This window comes from Choloepus didactylus, chromosome 15 (genome assembly GCF_015220235.1).
Source record: "Choloepus didactylus isolate mChoDid1 chromosome 15, mChoDid1.pri, whole genome shotgun sequence".
In the NCBI taxonomy this organism is placed as follows: Eukaryota; Metazoa; Chordata; class Mammalia; order Pilosa; family Megalonychidae; genus Choloepus; species Choloepus didactylus.
Window position 1 is genome coordinate 6,007,093 of NC_051321.1, and position 15,621 is coordinate 6,022,713.

The window sequence follows — 15,621 nt, forward strand, 5'->3', positions numbered from 1 at the left end:
ATTGGGAAAGCCATATGGACCACACTCCCTTTTGTCCAGTGTATGGATGGATGAGTAGAAAAACGGGGGCAAAAAAAGGAAAAAAAAAAGCACCTAGTGATCTTTTTTACTTCGACTGCTCTTTTTCACTTTAATTTATATTCTTATTACTTTTGTGTGTGTGGTAATGAAAATGTTCAAAAATTAATTTTGGCGATGGAAGCACAACTATATGGTGGTACTGTGAACAATCGATTGTACACTTTGTATGACTGTATGGTATGTGAATATATCTCAATAAATGGAATTATTAAAAAAGAAGACAGAAAAAATATATATATAAATAAAATACACTTATATACACACACATATACATACTATAACTACTGAAAATTATAAAAATCCAGCCCATCTTGCACATCTAAATACAAATTAGAAGGCCTTGTCATTTGGCTTAAAACCAAAGCTCAGACTTGCTCTATCCTAAGAGGTTTCACCTGCTGATGAGCTGAGGACAGAGAAGCTGCTGAGACAAGGCTCCCAGAACAGGCAGGATGAAAATGCCCATAGCGATAGTGCTCCCATCTGGACATGGATAAGCCAGGAAGGACCTCAGGGCACCAAGTGTCAGCCTGAGACCCCCGGATGAAGGTGCCTGCCCAAGCATGCAAAGACCCTCCTCTCTACCTCCTCAGCTCCCTGGACCCAGCCTGGCGTGGGGGGTTTGGATCTGGAGAAGACCTTGGGGACACCATCCTCCTCATCTCACACACAAGAAAACAGAACCCTAAAGATGCAAACTGCCCAAAGCAGCAGAGCAAGTGCAGACAGAGCTCCCACGACACCTGGGTCTGGACGTCCAGGCCAGAGCCCTGTCCCCTATGTCAAGAAGGCCCCCTAGGCTCAGGGAGGGCCCAAGAAGTTCAAGACTGATGGACAAGTAATTTAAATTAAACACAAGATGGCCCCAAGAGGTCCTCACTACTTCAGGGCCAAGTTCCTCCTGGTAGATTGAATCCTGTACCCCCCAAAAAGACACATCCTTAATCCACATTCTTATGGGGGTGAACCCGTGTGTAAACAGGACCTTATGAAGATGTTCTTACTAGTTAAGGTGGTCTCATTTGTGAATAGGATCTTCCAAGAGCCTATTTGGGTGTGGCCCAATTGCATCAGGATGGGCCTTAATCTGAGTTACTGGAGTCCTTTATAAGTGGAAGAAATTCGGACACCATCAGCCAGAGAAAGCCACAGGAAGAAATCAGAAGAGCAGACAGGCGAAGAGAGAGATCCCTGTGTGACAGGGGATTGCCAGAACTCTACAAACTTTGGAGAAAGCAACACCTTGATGCTAGACTTCTAGCCTCTGAAACCCTGATACGATACATTCCTGTGGTTAAGCCAAATGGTGCATGGGATTTGTCATGTAGACTGCATCGGCCTGTATGTCCCCCCTGGGATGGGCATTGGTGTGGGGACAGCAGAGTTCTCTACAACATCACAGTTCTGGGCATGCCTCTGATGTTTTGTTCTATCTGTGTGAGACAGAGGACGATTTCCCAGCACTTGGTATAACTGACCAAGAGAAGAAAGGAGCCCTTGCTCAAGTGCAAGATAGAATTTTCTGAGTGTTGACCTCACAAGGCAGCCCAGGACTTGTGTTAACTACACAGGGGTGGGTGGGTTTGTCCACAGAGACACACAGTCATATGCACTTTAGTTGTTGCCCAGAGGCCTCTAAATGCCACAGCTAGGTATGTGTGAGAGGGTGGCCTGGGCAGCCCTGGGCCTATACGTACTTCCCCCCGCTCAAACCCACGAGGCTGCGGTCGGACACGTCACCTGCCACGCAATCAGGTCCTTGAGCTTCTCGATCTTCTCGTGGCTCTCTGGGTGTTCCTGGAGGTACCGCTCGGTGAAGAAGGCCTGGGGCAGATGGGGAGAGACAGTTCACTCACTCATCCAATGAAGATTTTTTGCACACCTCCTGTGCCCCAGACTCTGGGGATTGAGCTGGGTGTAAAGCAGATCCACCCTGCCCCTGCAGAGCCCACTCTGGAGCCTGGGTCAGGACACTCCCCAGCACCCACTGCAAACCTTTCCATAAGGCCAAACACAGTGCGTGGTGCAAACGGACAGCCATGAGGGGTGTTTATGGTGGCACCCCCAGATCTTGGAGACCAGAGAAGCCACAGCTGACCTGGACAGCTTGGTCCAGCTGAGTGGCAGCTGGAAATCCACCCTGTGCTCTGCGCTGAGCCTGCCCTCACCTAAAGGTCCCAGGTTAATAAACTAGCCCCTGGAGCCTGCTCTCAGGCGGTGCCCTTCAGAATCAGCTTCTACTCTGTCTAGATGGCGAATCAGCAAAGTAAGTATTTTCAGCTTGATGAGCCCAGGGGTTTCTGTTGCAACTACTTGGTTCTACGGTTGTATCAGGGAAACAGCCATAGGTGGTAGGCAAATGAGTAGGCGTGGCTGTGTGGCAATAACCCTTTCTTTACAAAGACAGTGATGGGCCCTAGCTTGCAGACACTGGTCTAGCCCACACCCCAATACTTCACTGTGGCCCATTCCCTTTATGCTATTGCCCAGGGAGAAAATGTGGTCCCTCCCACTGGGCCAGCCTTGCCCCTCTTATTCTGAATATTCAAATTCATTTGTCTTTCTCTAAAACTGTCTCTTTTGACTCTTAATGATACAGGTCTCTTAAAAGCCACCCAAAGACCCCTTTCCAGGACCCATTAGGCTGGCCTGGGTGAGGCAATGGGGAGATCGCCCAGCCCTCTGAGGAGACCCAGGGGAGCCGTGCCCGGGTCTGGCCTGGGCCTTCAGCCACCGGCGGGGGTGGCCTCTGGGCACTGCTGACCTGGCCCGGCCTGGCCCGCAGGCTCAGTCACTGCTGGGAGGGACCCTTGTGGGACTGGGGTGATTTCTGGGCTTCGGGGAAAGTGTTGGGAATTTTCATCCACCCCCAGGCTGGGCTGGAAGGGGAAAGTGGGCATCTCTTGCCTTCTCATAGTTGGCGAAGCCCCCCATGACGGCAGGGTCCACGATGCCGTTGAGCAGCATGGAGAGGGGGTTGATGGGGAGGCTGGGGTCGTCCAGGTGCTGCTGTACCATGCTGTCGATCTTGTCGTTCGTCAGCTGCATCGTCTCGATAGCATTCTCCAAGGGGCTGATTTCAACCTGCAAGGGAGGGAGACGATGGCGTGAGGTCATGCCCACTGCAGCAGCCACTGCCAGGCTCTCCGCTGGTGCCTGTCAGCTCACAAGCCCTCACGGGGGAGAAACTGTTCTGAAGTGGAGGGAGGATTCCTGCTCGTCCGTGCATCTTGCTTCAAAGGGTGTGAGCACGGACAGCCTGACCAAGAGCAGCAAGCATTGGATTATCACAGCTCGTTTCCACAGATGGAGCCCTCGTGTGCAAATTCCAAAGGAAAGAAGCAAGGCCGCCCAGCTCAGGTGAGGGTGTGCACAAGTAGGTGTGTTCAGTGTGCACGTATGTGTGTGCATGAACGTGTGCATGTGCGTACACGTCATCCCAGGAAAGCACAAGGCCCTGGGTGGGACTGAGACCGCCTGAACGCACCCTCCCTGCTTCAGAACCAAGACCTTGTGGTCATGTTCTCATTTTCTGCTTGTTCCAAAGAGAGTGATGACTGGAGGGAATTGTGAGGAACCTGTCACTGTCCCTGAGGTGGGAGATGGCCTGGACACTTTGCAGAGCATGAAGTACCTATCTGGGCAGGCAAAATGAGAGGGTGGGACCCTGGAATGAAAGAAGAGCTTTCAGGGCCCCAGGGCTGCAGACTGTGATCTGCAAACCTGCCACCAGTCAGCGAGAAGCTTCAGGGCAGGAGGCAGGGGGGCAGGCCACCACCGTCCTTTCTTCCCTTCTGTTGCACATCTCTGGCACTTCTGCCCACCTGGCACTTATACTTCTTTCTCTGGGGGCCAATCAATTGTGTCTAAGTAATGAGCTCCATTAAAAACCCTGAAACTGAGGCTCAGGCGGGCTTCTCTGGGTGGCAATGCTCTGTGTGCACTGTCACGTGTTGGTGTTGGGGACGCTTCATCCTGACTCCACAGGGAGAGGGTGACCAAAGCTCGTCTTTGGAGCCCTCCTGGACCCTGCTCTGGGAGGCTCTTGCCTTGGCTGATTTTAATCCGTATCCCTTCCCTGCAACTGTAGCTGTGTGTGTAACAGCTTTGGGTGAGTTCGGGGGTCCTTCTAGTGAATTACTGAAACTGAGGGTGGTTTGGGGGAACCCTCTGACCTTGCACTTGGCGTCAGGAGTGAAGTCGGCCTTGTGTGTGGACTGCAGGCCCCCACACTTTGTGACTGGTCTGAGCTCTCACAGGGGGTCCTCAGGGAATGGGGAAGTGGCATCCCCTGCTTTCCTCCTGCTGCAGCTCTGGGTGGTTTTCTGAGGGGTCGGGGAGGGGTTGGGGAGGTGGGTGGAGGCGTTCAGAAGAGTTAGACTCGGGTGCCAAGCCCTTGAGTGTATTTGAGGTTGCGGTGGGTCAAATACTCTGCACCCAACAGAGGCCCTTTGCTTGCCTGTTTGTATGTCTATGAACCAATGGAGCACTGGGGGTTCTACTACACAAGCACGGGGCCTACCATGCACACGCTGCTGGGGGTGCCCCCGTGTTGGTGTGCGCACCCCTAATAACCGGTGCTCTAGAAATGCTGCTCTACCCTATGCTTTGGTTTGTCAGACCCTAAAACATAACATCCTAGGCAAAAACTTGGCCAGAGCAAGTCCCCAGCATGACTGATGCCGACTCATTGTCACTGATCTCAATTGCCTTGAGAAAGAAGAGTTTCCTATTTTTATCGAGCACCACCCCATGGTTACCCCATCCTGGTCGGCCCCCAAAGGCAAAAAGAGGGCTTTACGGGAGGATCCCAGCCATGCCATCATGGGGTTATTTGGTTTCCAGCCTTCTTAGTCTGTTAAAATGGCACACATGGCCCATTCTGGAACTACATCTTCACAAAGTCAGGGCTCACCCACCTCTTTACCCTGCAGCCTGGCTGGCTCCCAGAAACCCTGACTACAAAGGGCTCATTACGAGGACTAGTGCCTGTTTGTGTGAAGGGCCCCCTCATCCAGTGTCTCTCAGACACACATCACAGCCCCAAAGGGTTCCAGCAAAGGGGCTGCATTTTCACCATGCAGCCCACATCTCCTGACAGCCTGCCACATGTCAGACATTGCCTGGTGCAAAGGGGACCTGGGGGAGCTCCTAGAGCAAAGTGTAGGCAGAGCAGAAAGTGACAAGTGACCCAGGAGAGGGGCAGACAAAGAGTCTGGGAGCTCAGTGAGGGAGGATAAGGAGGCATGGATATTGGCCTTGTGGGATGGGGAGGTTTTGCAGATTGTGGGGCACACTCATGAAGGCTCTGAGTCTAGATCAGTATGGGGGAAGGAGAATTGTGCCAGTTTGGATGCATTATGCCCCCCAAACGCCATGTTCTTTGATGTGATCTTATGGGGGCAGATGTATTAGTGTTGACTGCGTTGGAATCCTTTGATTGAGTGTTTCCATGGAGATGTGACCCACTCAACTATGGTTAATACCTTTGACTAGGTAATTTCCATGGAGGTGTGGCCCCACCCATTCGGGCTGGGTCTTGATTACTTTACTGAGCCCTATAAGAGCTCAGACAGAAGGAGCTCAGTACTGCAGCTGAGAGAGATATTTTGAAGAAGGCCGTTGAAAGCTGATGCTGACGTTTTGGAGAATGCCATTTTGAAACACAACCTGGGAGCAAGCAGATGCCAGCCACATGCCTTTCCAGCTAACCAAGGTTTTCTGGACACCAATGGCCTTTCTTGAACACTTTATGGCCTTAAGACTGTAACTTTGTAACCAAATAAACCCCCTTTATAAAAGCCAAACCATTTCTGGTGTTTTGCAAAACGGCAGCATTAGCAAACAGGAACAAGAATAGTGGAAATAGGCTGGGTAGAAATGTCAAGCCATGTCCTAGAACCAGATCTCTCCTTCAGAGAGGACTCATTACAGCTAAATAGCAAATAACACCACTAGTAAGACAGTACTAGAGGAAAACAAAAGTCATTAAGACACACGAACAGAAACTTACATATTTCGTTCAGATCTTTTTATATTGGCAATCGCCATGGACCTAACATTTCTATAGATTCAGTAAGAAGCTGCTGCCCCATCCTGGTTCCCATAAGTGGAACGGTCCTACAGCTCACCAGTCAGGCGAAGCAAAGTTTAACTAATTAGAGGCGAACCATTTTAGAAAATGCTGGGGCGGGGTATCTTTTCAAGCTATTTTTACTTGGAATGTGCAAACTACTATTAATCAAGTTGTTTGCCATGTAAATGGCAATAAAACCATCAGTAAGAAAGATCTTTAAAAGTTTATGTAAATTAAAAACGTGTCTGAAACTTTTCATTTAGTGAAACAGAAAGAACTGTCAAAACATCTCAGCCATGATTGAATTTAAAGATTTTGCACTAAGAAATGAAATCGTAGCTCTGGTTTTCTTATAACCTAGAGTCAGTTGTAACTACGTGGCACTTACGCTAAAACATTTGTGGCAGAGGAGAAAGCACTGCTGCGAGGGACGTGCTCCCCGATCGCGGGCCGAGCCTTCTCTGACCTGGGGGTCTGTCTGGTCCACGCCGGCTGCAGTGATCGGGGGCTCATCTGGAGAATAGGGTGTGCCCGAGTGTGTGAGGGAGGGGAATGAACGGTTCCTGCTGTGGGTGTCCTTACCATGAAAACAGACTTGACCTCGAACCATCTTAGAATTCCAGGCAGTTTATACGCAGTTGTGTATATGGTTCTCTCGATCCACATGTTCTGCAAAAGGAACACACAGTGCTTGTTAGGAGGATGCCAGCAGGCTGATCGCTTCTCTCCTAACGCGTTTACAGCTCTGTTAGGAGTCACGTCCTCCGCCCGGCAGGATTCTGCCTGGGAGAAATCACACACGGCCCTTTTGTGTTAGGTGTAGGACTGTGTTGGGGGCAGCACCTCAACAGTCAGACAGTCACACGGGGCACGTGGGTCCATCCCGATGCCTTCCTGCCCCATGCTGCTCACCGCCCTGGTGTTTAGCAAAGAAAATATATTTGGAGAGCTGGGAAGAATTATATACGTCAACACGAGAGAGGTTCCCTCTGTGCAAACACATTTTGGAAAGGCTCCAAATAAGTAACACTTTGGACTTACTGAGTGTTCAAAAGAAACTCAAAAGTGCAAACACACCTTCGAAGACTAGTTTTAATCAAGGTGATCTCTCAAATTCTAATAAAATTGCTCAACATTTTAAGCTTTAATTTTTTACTTAATGAATCTAATGTTTACGTTAGAATATACAGATAAGGAAATAGAAGGGGGAAAAAATCACTCAGTACCCAGAGGCAACAAAGACATTTTAGTATCTACTGTTGAAGATTTCTTACTATCAACGAAGTTTATTTATATGTATGCTTTTTAAATAAAAATTCCATTTTAGAATCTGTATTCTTCACAAATAACACATTGTATGTTGCAAGAAATAGTTTCTGGCCAATAAATAAAATTCTACAGCTCTTTAAAGGTTTCACAGAGCTTCACTACAGAGATCAGCCACAAGCTTCTGCCTTTCTAAACTTCCTGCAGCACACAATCAGTGTGCATTTTAGACATGTTGCTGGTAACTTAGACACAAATAAATGGTATAGTAGAAAGTTCAAGTGGAGGAGACCTTGGAAAGCATTTATCCCAAATCTCTCAGATTCCAGAGGAGGAAAGGGGAGGGGACATGCTGGGGTCTCAGGGGCACAAGGACCCCCATCTTGCAGGCCAAGGCTCCCCTTTCCCTACCCATGGGGATGGCTCCCTGAGGCACCTGCCATGAAGCCGAAGCAGAGCTGGCAGCTTCAGAGCCGTCTTCTGAGCAGCCTCCAGTGCTTTCCCCACATCTGCACACCCCAGGAGGTGCCACTGGGTTCCATCTTAGAGTTTCTTGCTGGCTCCTGCTAAACCAGGCCCTGCCTCCACCTCTCCAAACTTCACCCCAGGCCTGGTGTGGAAATCCTGAGCCACCTTGAGCTGAAGGGGACAATTTTTCCAGCCCCGTACCCTGGAGCCAGGTTCTTTTGAAGAAAGGGAAGCGTGGCACCCCAATACTGTAAAAAACCTGCTGCTTTTCTGAAAGGCCAGGCTTTGTCAGGCCTGTGGGGGACTGAGTCCTGCTGCGTCCGAAAGTCTCACCCACGTGTGAGGACCTAACGGGGCCATTAGGGGATTTCAGGACCATTTGGCAGAAGCTCAGGATGGCAGGAGGCTCAGTTATTCTTAGCTCTGCCCTCATTGGCTGCGCACTCGTCGGCAATTTGCTTGACCTCCTTGTGTTTGCTTCTTTACAGCAGGAGAATATCCCTATTTGCCAGATGTGAGCAGTGCAAGCAAAATGCGAGAACTGTTTATAAATCCCACAATTGGGAGACCCTGCATAAAGAAAAGCATTGGCGTTGTCATGACAGTAGAGACAGGGATGGCTCAGAAAGCGATGGTCATTAAGTGCCAGAGTCTAGGAGAGGGGGCATCCCCTGCTGTGTCCACCCCCTGCTATGACCGACTGAGCTGCAGTGACCAGCCCTCAAATGGTCAGGATGCCGGCATTGACCAGCCCCTTTGGTCTTCACCAGACACTGAATCACGTGCCCCATAAAGACTTGTTCGACGGTGAACCCCCAGTCCTGTGGGGGTGAACCTATTTGTAAATAGGACTTGAAGATATTATCAGATAAGGTGTGGACTCGTTTGTGACTGGGCACTTCAGAGATCCTAGGCAGATGAGGCCAAATTGAATCATCGGGGAGAGCCTTAACCCAAAGGACAGCAGTCCTTCCAAACAGCAAGTTCAGATGCGGTCAGTGGGTAGAACCAGAAGTCAGCAGAAACCAGAGGAGCAGAACAAGGAGAGAGAGCTCGCCATGTGACGGAGGGCAGCTGGGGAAAGCCAGGCCTGCCGATACCTTAGTGCTGGACTTTCAGCCTCCAAAACCCTGAGACAATAAATTCCTGTTGTTTAAGCCTACCCAGCGGGAGGTACAGCAGCCCCAAGACAGCCCTGAAATAACGGCGTGTTAGAACTGGGGAAGACTCAGATCCAAGTTCTTACACACCGGGATACCGGGCTCCGGGCAGGAGAGGAGGGATGCAGCTCTGCTTCTCAAGAGCAGTGATAAGAGGTTCCCAGGCCCGGCCCTGAGGACTGAAGGATTTAGGCAGCCTGAGGGCTTCTCAGGGATGGCAGGTAGAGGCCACTCTTTCCCGAACCCGGAGCTTCCCTTTGGGTCTGCTCCACAGGTTTTAATCCTCCTTGGAACTCCTGCAGCCCCAGGCACCTCCAGCCTGCAGTCAGGGGGAAGCCATTCCAGGCAGGGGTGGCTCTCCTGAGGGTCCCAGGGGCATATGCCTCCCCAGGAGAGGGGCTTGGGTGGGGATTTCCAGAGGAAGGATTCAGGGCAGGAGGAGGGAGAAGAATTAACATTTTAAAAAATTGTGCTTTATTTGAGGACTTTAAAAAATGGAATCCATTCAATCAGTTTGTGTGCATATATATTTTTAAAAGGCTTTAAGAATCTGTGTTAATATTTCCGTTACTCTGATGTACTGGTTTTTAATGGGGACCTCCTGGAGATGACTGGGAACATTTTTATCAGGTTGTCACATTTGGAGAGGTGGTGCTGGCACCGGATGGGGACAGGCCCTAGATGCTGCTCAACATCCTACAATACACAGGGCACCTCCACAGCAGAGAACGATCCGGCGCCCACCGTGGGCAAGCCCTGCTCTAGTGCTCTGAACCACAGTGGAGTTCAGCCGCTGGGCTGAGAGTGCACCTAGGTTTGGGGCCCAGCTTGTCTCCTGCCGTGTCACCTCCAGAAAGCACCATGGACTCCCTTGCACCTCCTTTTGCCCTTATGGACCGAGAGATAACGGCACTGGTCCAGCACCCGGGGCTCATGGGAGAACCAAGTCAGTTACATGTAGGAAGGAAGGAAGTGTGCTCCAAGCACAGAAGCACCCAGAACTTTGATAATGATAATAATTATTATTAGGAGTAAAACAGTTAATAATAGTATTACTATAGCATGATAACTACCTTAGTGAAATGGCAAGAATTCCACTAAATTTGAAGGAGTACTATATTAGGCTTTCTGCTCATCAATATAGAAAGACATTTAATACTGCACGGGGGTAGCCTATGAGGTCATGCTTCTCCACAGGCATCTTTGTTGCTAGTAGTATGAGTTTTAGTTTTTGTTTTTTGTTTTACCGCAAATTCATTGTCTGGGTTTTTCTCTCCTTTCCGGATGGGCCGGGAATATTCAAATCTCTGGACCTCGTTCACCCTGTAAAAACTGTACAGAGACAAGACAAATTATCAGGCATTTCACCAGAGAAGAGGCCAATTTCCTTGTGGACATGGGGTCCAATCTCAGAACTGGCCACAGCAGCCCATAAAGTACCCCCAACCCTGATCTGAAGCGATGGCCAAGCCTTTCTCTCCCCGTGAACCTTGGAAGAGAGATGTCAGCAGCTGGAAAAATTAACTCGAGTTTTTGCCTTCTCCCTGTCCCTGTCAGCCCTCAGGGGAGAAGGGATGCTGAGTAAGAGTGAAATCAGCAACCACAGAGCAAAGGAGAAGTAAAGGAGGGAGAGAAAAAGCCTCTATCCTCAATGTACGTGCTGTGTGTGTTTAAAAAGTCCTTTCATACTTTGGTCTCAGATACCCAGAGTGCATGTTTTACAACCATCAGAGCATCGGCGTCAGTGGAGGAGCCGCCTGTCTGCCCGGCTTTGGTAAGGGACGGGTTTCACACACAAGCGGGGGCAGGCTGCTCTGCATCAAAGACGAGCATCTGAGAGCCGTCCTCAGTTCACTCTTTGCTCAATGCCTCTCTTGGTGAAAAAATGCTGCAGAAATCAAAACGTGTGCCTTGTGGAAGCAATCATTTATAAATAAACTGATTCCTAGTTCACTTCCCATTACTGCTGACGAAAGACTAAAGAAATGGTGGTGAATTTGTGAAACTACACAAACGACCAAATTTCCAAAGATTCCAAGCAAGTGTGAGGAACATCAGGCTGCTGGAGAAGACAATTTTTTCACCAGAACATAGATCAAGCAGAAGAGGAGATTCTTAACATCAAAGAAATTTCTGCATTCACAGGGTGTTTCTATACCATTGGACAGTCAGGTACAATTTGATTGAGAGGCCTAAAATCTCACTCAAATTCGGTCGACTGGTGAGTTTTAAAGACCAACTCAAAATCCACATACTACACAATGTGCTTGTTGTGAGTTGAAGGGATTGCTCTCACCAGCCTCCTAGCTCTTCACCAGGAACAAATGTGCAAACGCCTTTTATTAGCTTTTAAAATGTCAACCACTCCTCAGAGGCAGGGATGAGAACAGCCCCTGTCACCTGGGCTTGAGCAGTTTTGCAAAGGTCTCCCGGGGGTTGTGTCTACCTGGGGACTCTCCTGGCTGACGGCCTCAGCCACGCACCCTCCCCGCCATACAAATTAGCTTCTTCCTTCACTTCTTTGGACAAGAAAATAATTTCCTTCCTTTGCATTTCAAAGTGGATGGGAGGAAAACCTGAAAGCTAATCAAAGGGTGAAACTCATCCTCCAAGATGAAATTATTAGCAAGATGGTCTCTGAGCACTCTGATAGTGGGTAAGAAAAATGGGATTCTTACCTTACAATTTGCTCTGAAACTGGCCTGTGAAATTTTGGGGGCAAATCAAGCTTGGGCTTCACTGTGAAACACTGAATATCTGCAGGCAAAGAGGTTAAGGAGCAGTAAGGCAGCGGGGACGGGAGTGACGGGCCCCGAAAAACCCCTGCCACCCAACAGCGCGGTGTCCAGTCCCTTTACGATCACCACGGTTTGCTGGAAAGGATACACTGGCCAGGAGAATTTTTAACATCGTCGCCTGGTGGAGATGTTGTCTTCATTTTCTCAGCATTCGGAAACTGCGTTAACAGCCGAGCTTCAAAATCTTCCCGGCGTTCATACTCCTTCCCTCGGTAAATGAAAACTTTTCCCTGGAAGAAATGACATTCATTAGAGAGAACCACGGGAGAAGGTTCAGGAAAAGCTCACACCCAAATGCACAGGTCTTCCAAATATGCTGGCAGTATTTTTAATGTCATTTAACTTCAGAACAACTTGTAATTGCGTGTTCTTTCTCCGTCAAGAAAGCACGAACATAGTGAGTCAGTGCTGTTTAAGAAGCGCCAGACGGGATCAAGGAGTCTGGTGAAATGTTAGTCTGTGACAGCAACAACCCAATTGAAAAAAACATGAAAGGGACGATTGGAGCCGCCACTAGAGCAGGTAAGAAATGCACAGAAAGGGTCAGTCAGGCCCTAACTTGGTAGTTTCAAGGGCCAACAGGAATTTAAGAGCACTGGAGACTGAGTGGGTGCCCAGAGTGGAGCCGGGCCCTCCTCATCCAGCTCCTTTAGCCTGCCCAAGAGGTCAGCAAACCAGAAGCAAAGACCTCTTGGCCTCTGCTGGTGGCGAGGGGCTGGGGATGGGCAGGGAAACTTCCCTGCCTTTAGTGGGAGTGAGCTCCTGGGTAATTAGTCATAACTGAATAACAGGGTAAAACCTCGAGCCTGTGTTCTGCGGACTAGGTTTTGTGCATCTCGAAAGACACCTTTGTCACCTCTGTCAATTCCAAGTTGGAGACTGTTCTAGACGGCTGGGTGACCCTCCCAGGGGGCTATGTGGGAATGACCTCCACATGGTCACTCTAGCTTTACCTGCCAGGAAAGTTCCTTCCCCATCAGTTAACTTGATTCCAGAAGTGTGTCCTGAGTGTCACCTGCGTCACGGACGGGGCAGTGGGTGGACACGGCCATGCCACTGCTGGTTCCCGAAGCCCCCCCATCCCACCCCCTCCCTGGGCGGCCTGAACCTAAACTAGAACCACAGTAAGGAGGAAGGCGGGAGCTGCGGCTGCAGGAGCACGAGACAGGGTCTTGGCAGTAGCACCGTTCCTGGCGGGGCGTGGTGGCCCGGGCTCCATCTGGGCAGCGGGTGAGCGCCCCTGGACTGGCCTGTGCTAGCCCAACTGCAGCCTCATCTGCCTTCATCTCTTGACAGATGTGGGTAAAAAGAGGGGGGAGAAAAGGGAGGCAGGCAGGAGGGGAGGAAAGGGGGGAGGGAGAGAGAGAGGGAAAGAAAGAGGAAGGGAGGGAGGGCGGGGGAGAGAGTGGGGAGGGAGAGAAAGGGGGAGGGAAAGAAAGAGGGAGAAGAGGGAAAGCGGGGGAGAGAGGGAAAGACGGGGAGAGAGGGAGGGAGGGATAGAGGGAGAAGAAGGAGAGGGAGAGAGGACAGAATTTGCTGAGTATTTTAATATTTATCTCAGATCTCTTAGCTTGAAGTCAAGTTAAAATTTGTCTAATTAACTAATTTTCCAAAAGGTAAAGAGCCAGTGGGACTCAATCAATTCTTTCCCTTCCCTAGTCCCAATTTATTTTGAGGTGGTATAAATTACTACTGAAGGAACAGTTTAAGAATTGAATTTTTTTTTTTTTCCACTTTGGCTTAGGTATGTTTTCAAGTGCCATTATGGAAGAAGAATGTTCTACTTCTCTAAAAAACTAATGTGAAACAGAAACCAAAGTAATATGTAGTCTTAATTAGAAATATAAATAGGCAGTATGGGCATATCTTAAAGCTACATAAAGCTAAACATTTCAGAAGTTTGGTAAGATGCAATGTACAACAGGCTACAATGAAACCAGCCTGCATTTATTACATTTTACTGTAGAAGAAAGATACAATAATAAAAATGTGTATAAAGGCTTTAATAGAAAACTCCTAGTGAGTTATAGATGAAAATGCTAACAACATTTTCTAGAAATGTCAATTACTTTGCATTCTGAAGTGGTCCCTTCAAACATGAAAATGAGAGGAAAATGTACACATAGACCCACATATTTATCCCTTGTAGGGACTATAAATATTAACATGAATGCAAAGAAAAAATGAAATCAATTCTTAGAGAAAAACAAAGCAAAGGAGCAGCTCGTCCACGCTCAGAGGCGGCTTTCCAGGCACTGCATAGAGTAGCTCAACATTTCACCCACTTTTTTGTCACTGCTAATGTCATTGTCAGACTGAACCCTGACAGGTGATCTGTGAAGCATAATACATATATTGCTACAGCCCGCAAAATTATTCAAGTGTGGCAGGGAAGTCGTTCCATATTCATCGAGCCTGCTCAAGTCCTTATTCTCACTTTGCATTTTGCCCTTTGGGCGGGGGAGATGACCGGGGCTCCCTGGGCCCCCTGTGTGCACCTGGCTCGGGCCTGCAGGGTCCCCCCACCCCTCACTCATGTATTCACGGCGGGCCGCGCCTCGCTTGTGAGGGTACGGTAATCCTTCTGCGCAGAGCTGTATTAGTGGCTTTAAATCATGAGCAGATCACCGTCCACAGGGGACCGCGCACACTAAACAACATCTCGGGACTGCCCGGCCCTGCCAGGATTCTGGATCTCTCTCGTGTGCATCTACACACTCACACAGGCACATGACACACATGTACATGGACACACACTAATTAACACCTCCAGTGACGTGAGGTGGCTTCCCCTCTAAGTTCATTACATCCTTCGGCTTTTTTTTGTTGTTTTTTGCAATTTAGAATAAAGTTAATTTCCAATTCCTTCCTAAAGTAGGGATTATAACTGAGCATCCTTTATTCATTATTTGGAAGGAGAGACTCTCTTTGGAATCAGGATTCCTGGTCCACTGCTGTCTTGGACACCCACTGCCTCGGTGGCATAAGGAAGGCGACTGTGCTTAAGGAGCAGCTGATCCCAGAGGGGACAGGGACAGGGACAGGGGCAGGGGCAGGCATCTCGTTCCCTCCGGCAGGACACCTGAGGGGTGTCAGCTGGGCGCCTCCACGTGGGTCCCCTGCTGGGGTTCCCATACACAGTGACCCGTCCTCGACAAGGGGGACGGCTGGCTCCCTGCCAGAGCCTGTGTGGAGCAGCGGCTTGCAGCATCAGTGCCACCTGGGGAATCAGAAGCACCGGGGACCAAAGGAACCAGTCTCTGGTGCAGGAATGCATCCTAACTTGTCTCAACTGTCCCACAGAGCTGGCTCCCGGTGCAAAGCTTCTGATTCCATAAAACCATGGGGTCATGCCTGGTTTCCAGGATGAGAAGAAAAAAACACGTCATTAAGAACTTTTCTAAGAAATGCCAGGAAAGCACAACCCCCTGGCCCGTGGCCTCTCAGAATGCGTTTCTGAGAAACCTTTAAAATTTCACGAGTGGGCCCAGCAGCATTTATTCACACAGCTCCTCCTCTGGCCTCACGTGGGTATTGGGAACTCGGGCTTCTGGCCAACAATCATGGTTATTGCTTCAATCATGCCAGGCTCAGGGACAGAGAGCGATTCAGAGTTTCCAGCATCGTGGCTGTGAAAATCCATGTCTGATTTTTCATGTATTTAAAAATACACAAATTTCTGGAGCAGATTTTTTTTAAGAAAAATCAGAGGGAAAAATTATATGTAAAAAAAGAAAACACGATCAGCCTCTCTCCGGTGCCCTAAGCGAAC

General features: G+C 49.2%; 1 protein-coding gene across 2 annotated transcripts in view; it reads right to left on the bottom strand.

Annotated features, from left to right (window-relative positions):
* Positions 1 to 15,621, bottom strand: part of DOCK1 (dedicator of cytokinesis 1) — a 546,722-nt gene that overhangs the window by 29,912 nt on the left and 501,189 nt on the right. For both annotated transcript variants that reach the window (XM_037804943.1, XM_037804942.1), the window contains exons 41-46: positions 11,938 to 12,079; positions 11,730 to 11,808; positions 10,299 to 10,383; positions 6,740 to 6,826; positions 2,989 to 3,165; positions 1,822 to 1,905 (exon numbers count right to left, since the gene is read on the bottom strand). In XM_037804943.1, the coding sequence (XP_037660871.1) occupies positions 1,822 to 1,905; positions 2,989 to 3,165; positions 6,740 to 6,826; positions 10,299 to 10,383; positions 11,730 to 11,808; positions 11,938 to 12,079 (654 nt within the window). The remainder of the gene's footprint in view (positions 1 to 1,821; positions 1,906 to 2,988; positions 3,166 to 6,739; positions 6,827 to 10,298; positions 10,384 to 11,729; positions 11,809 to 11,937; positions 12,080 to 15,621) is intronic.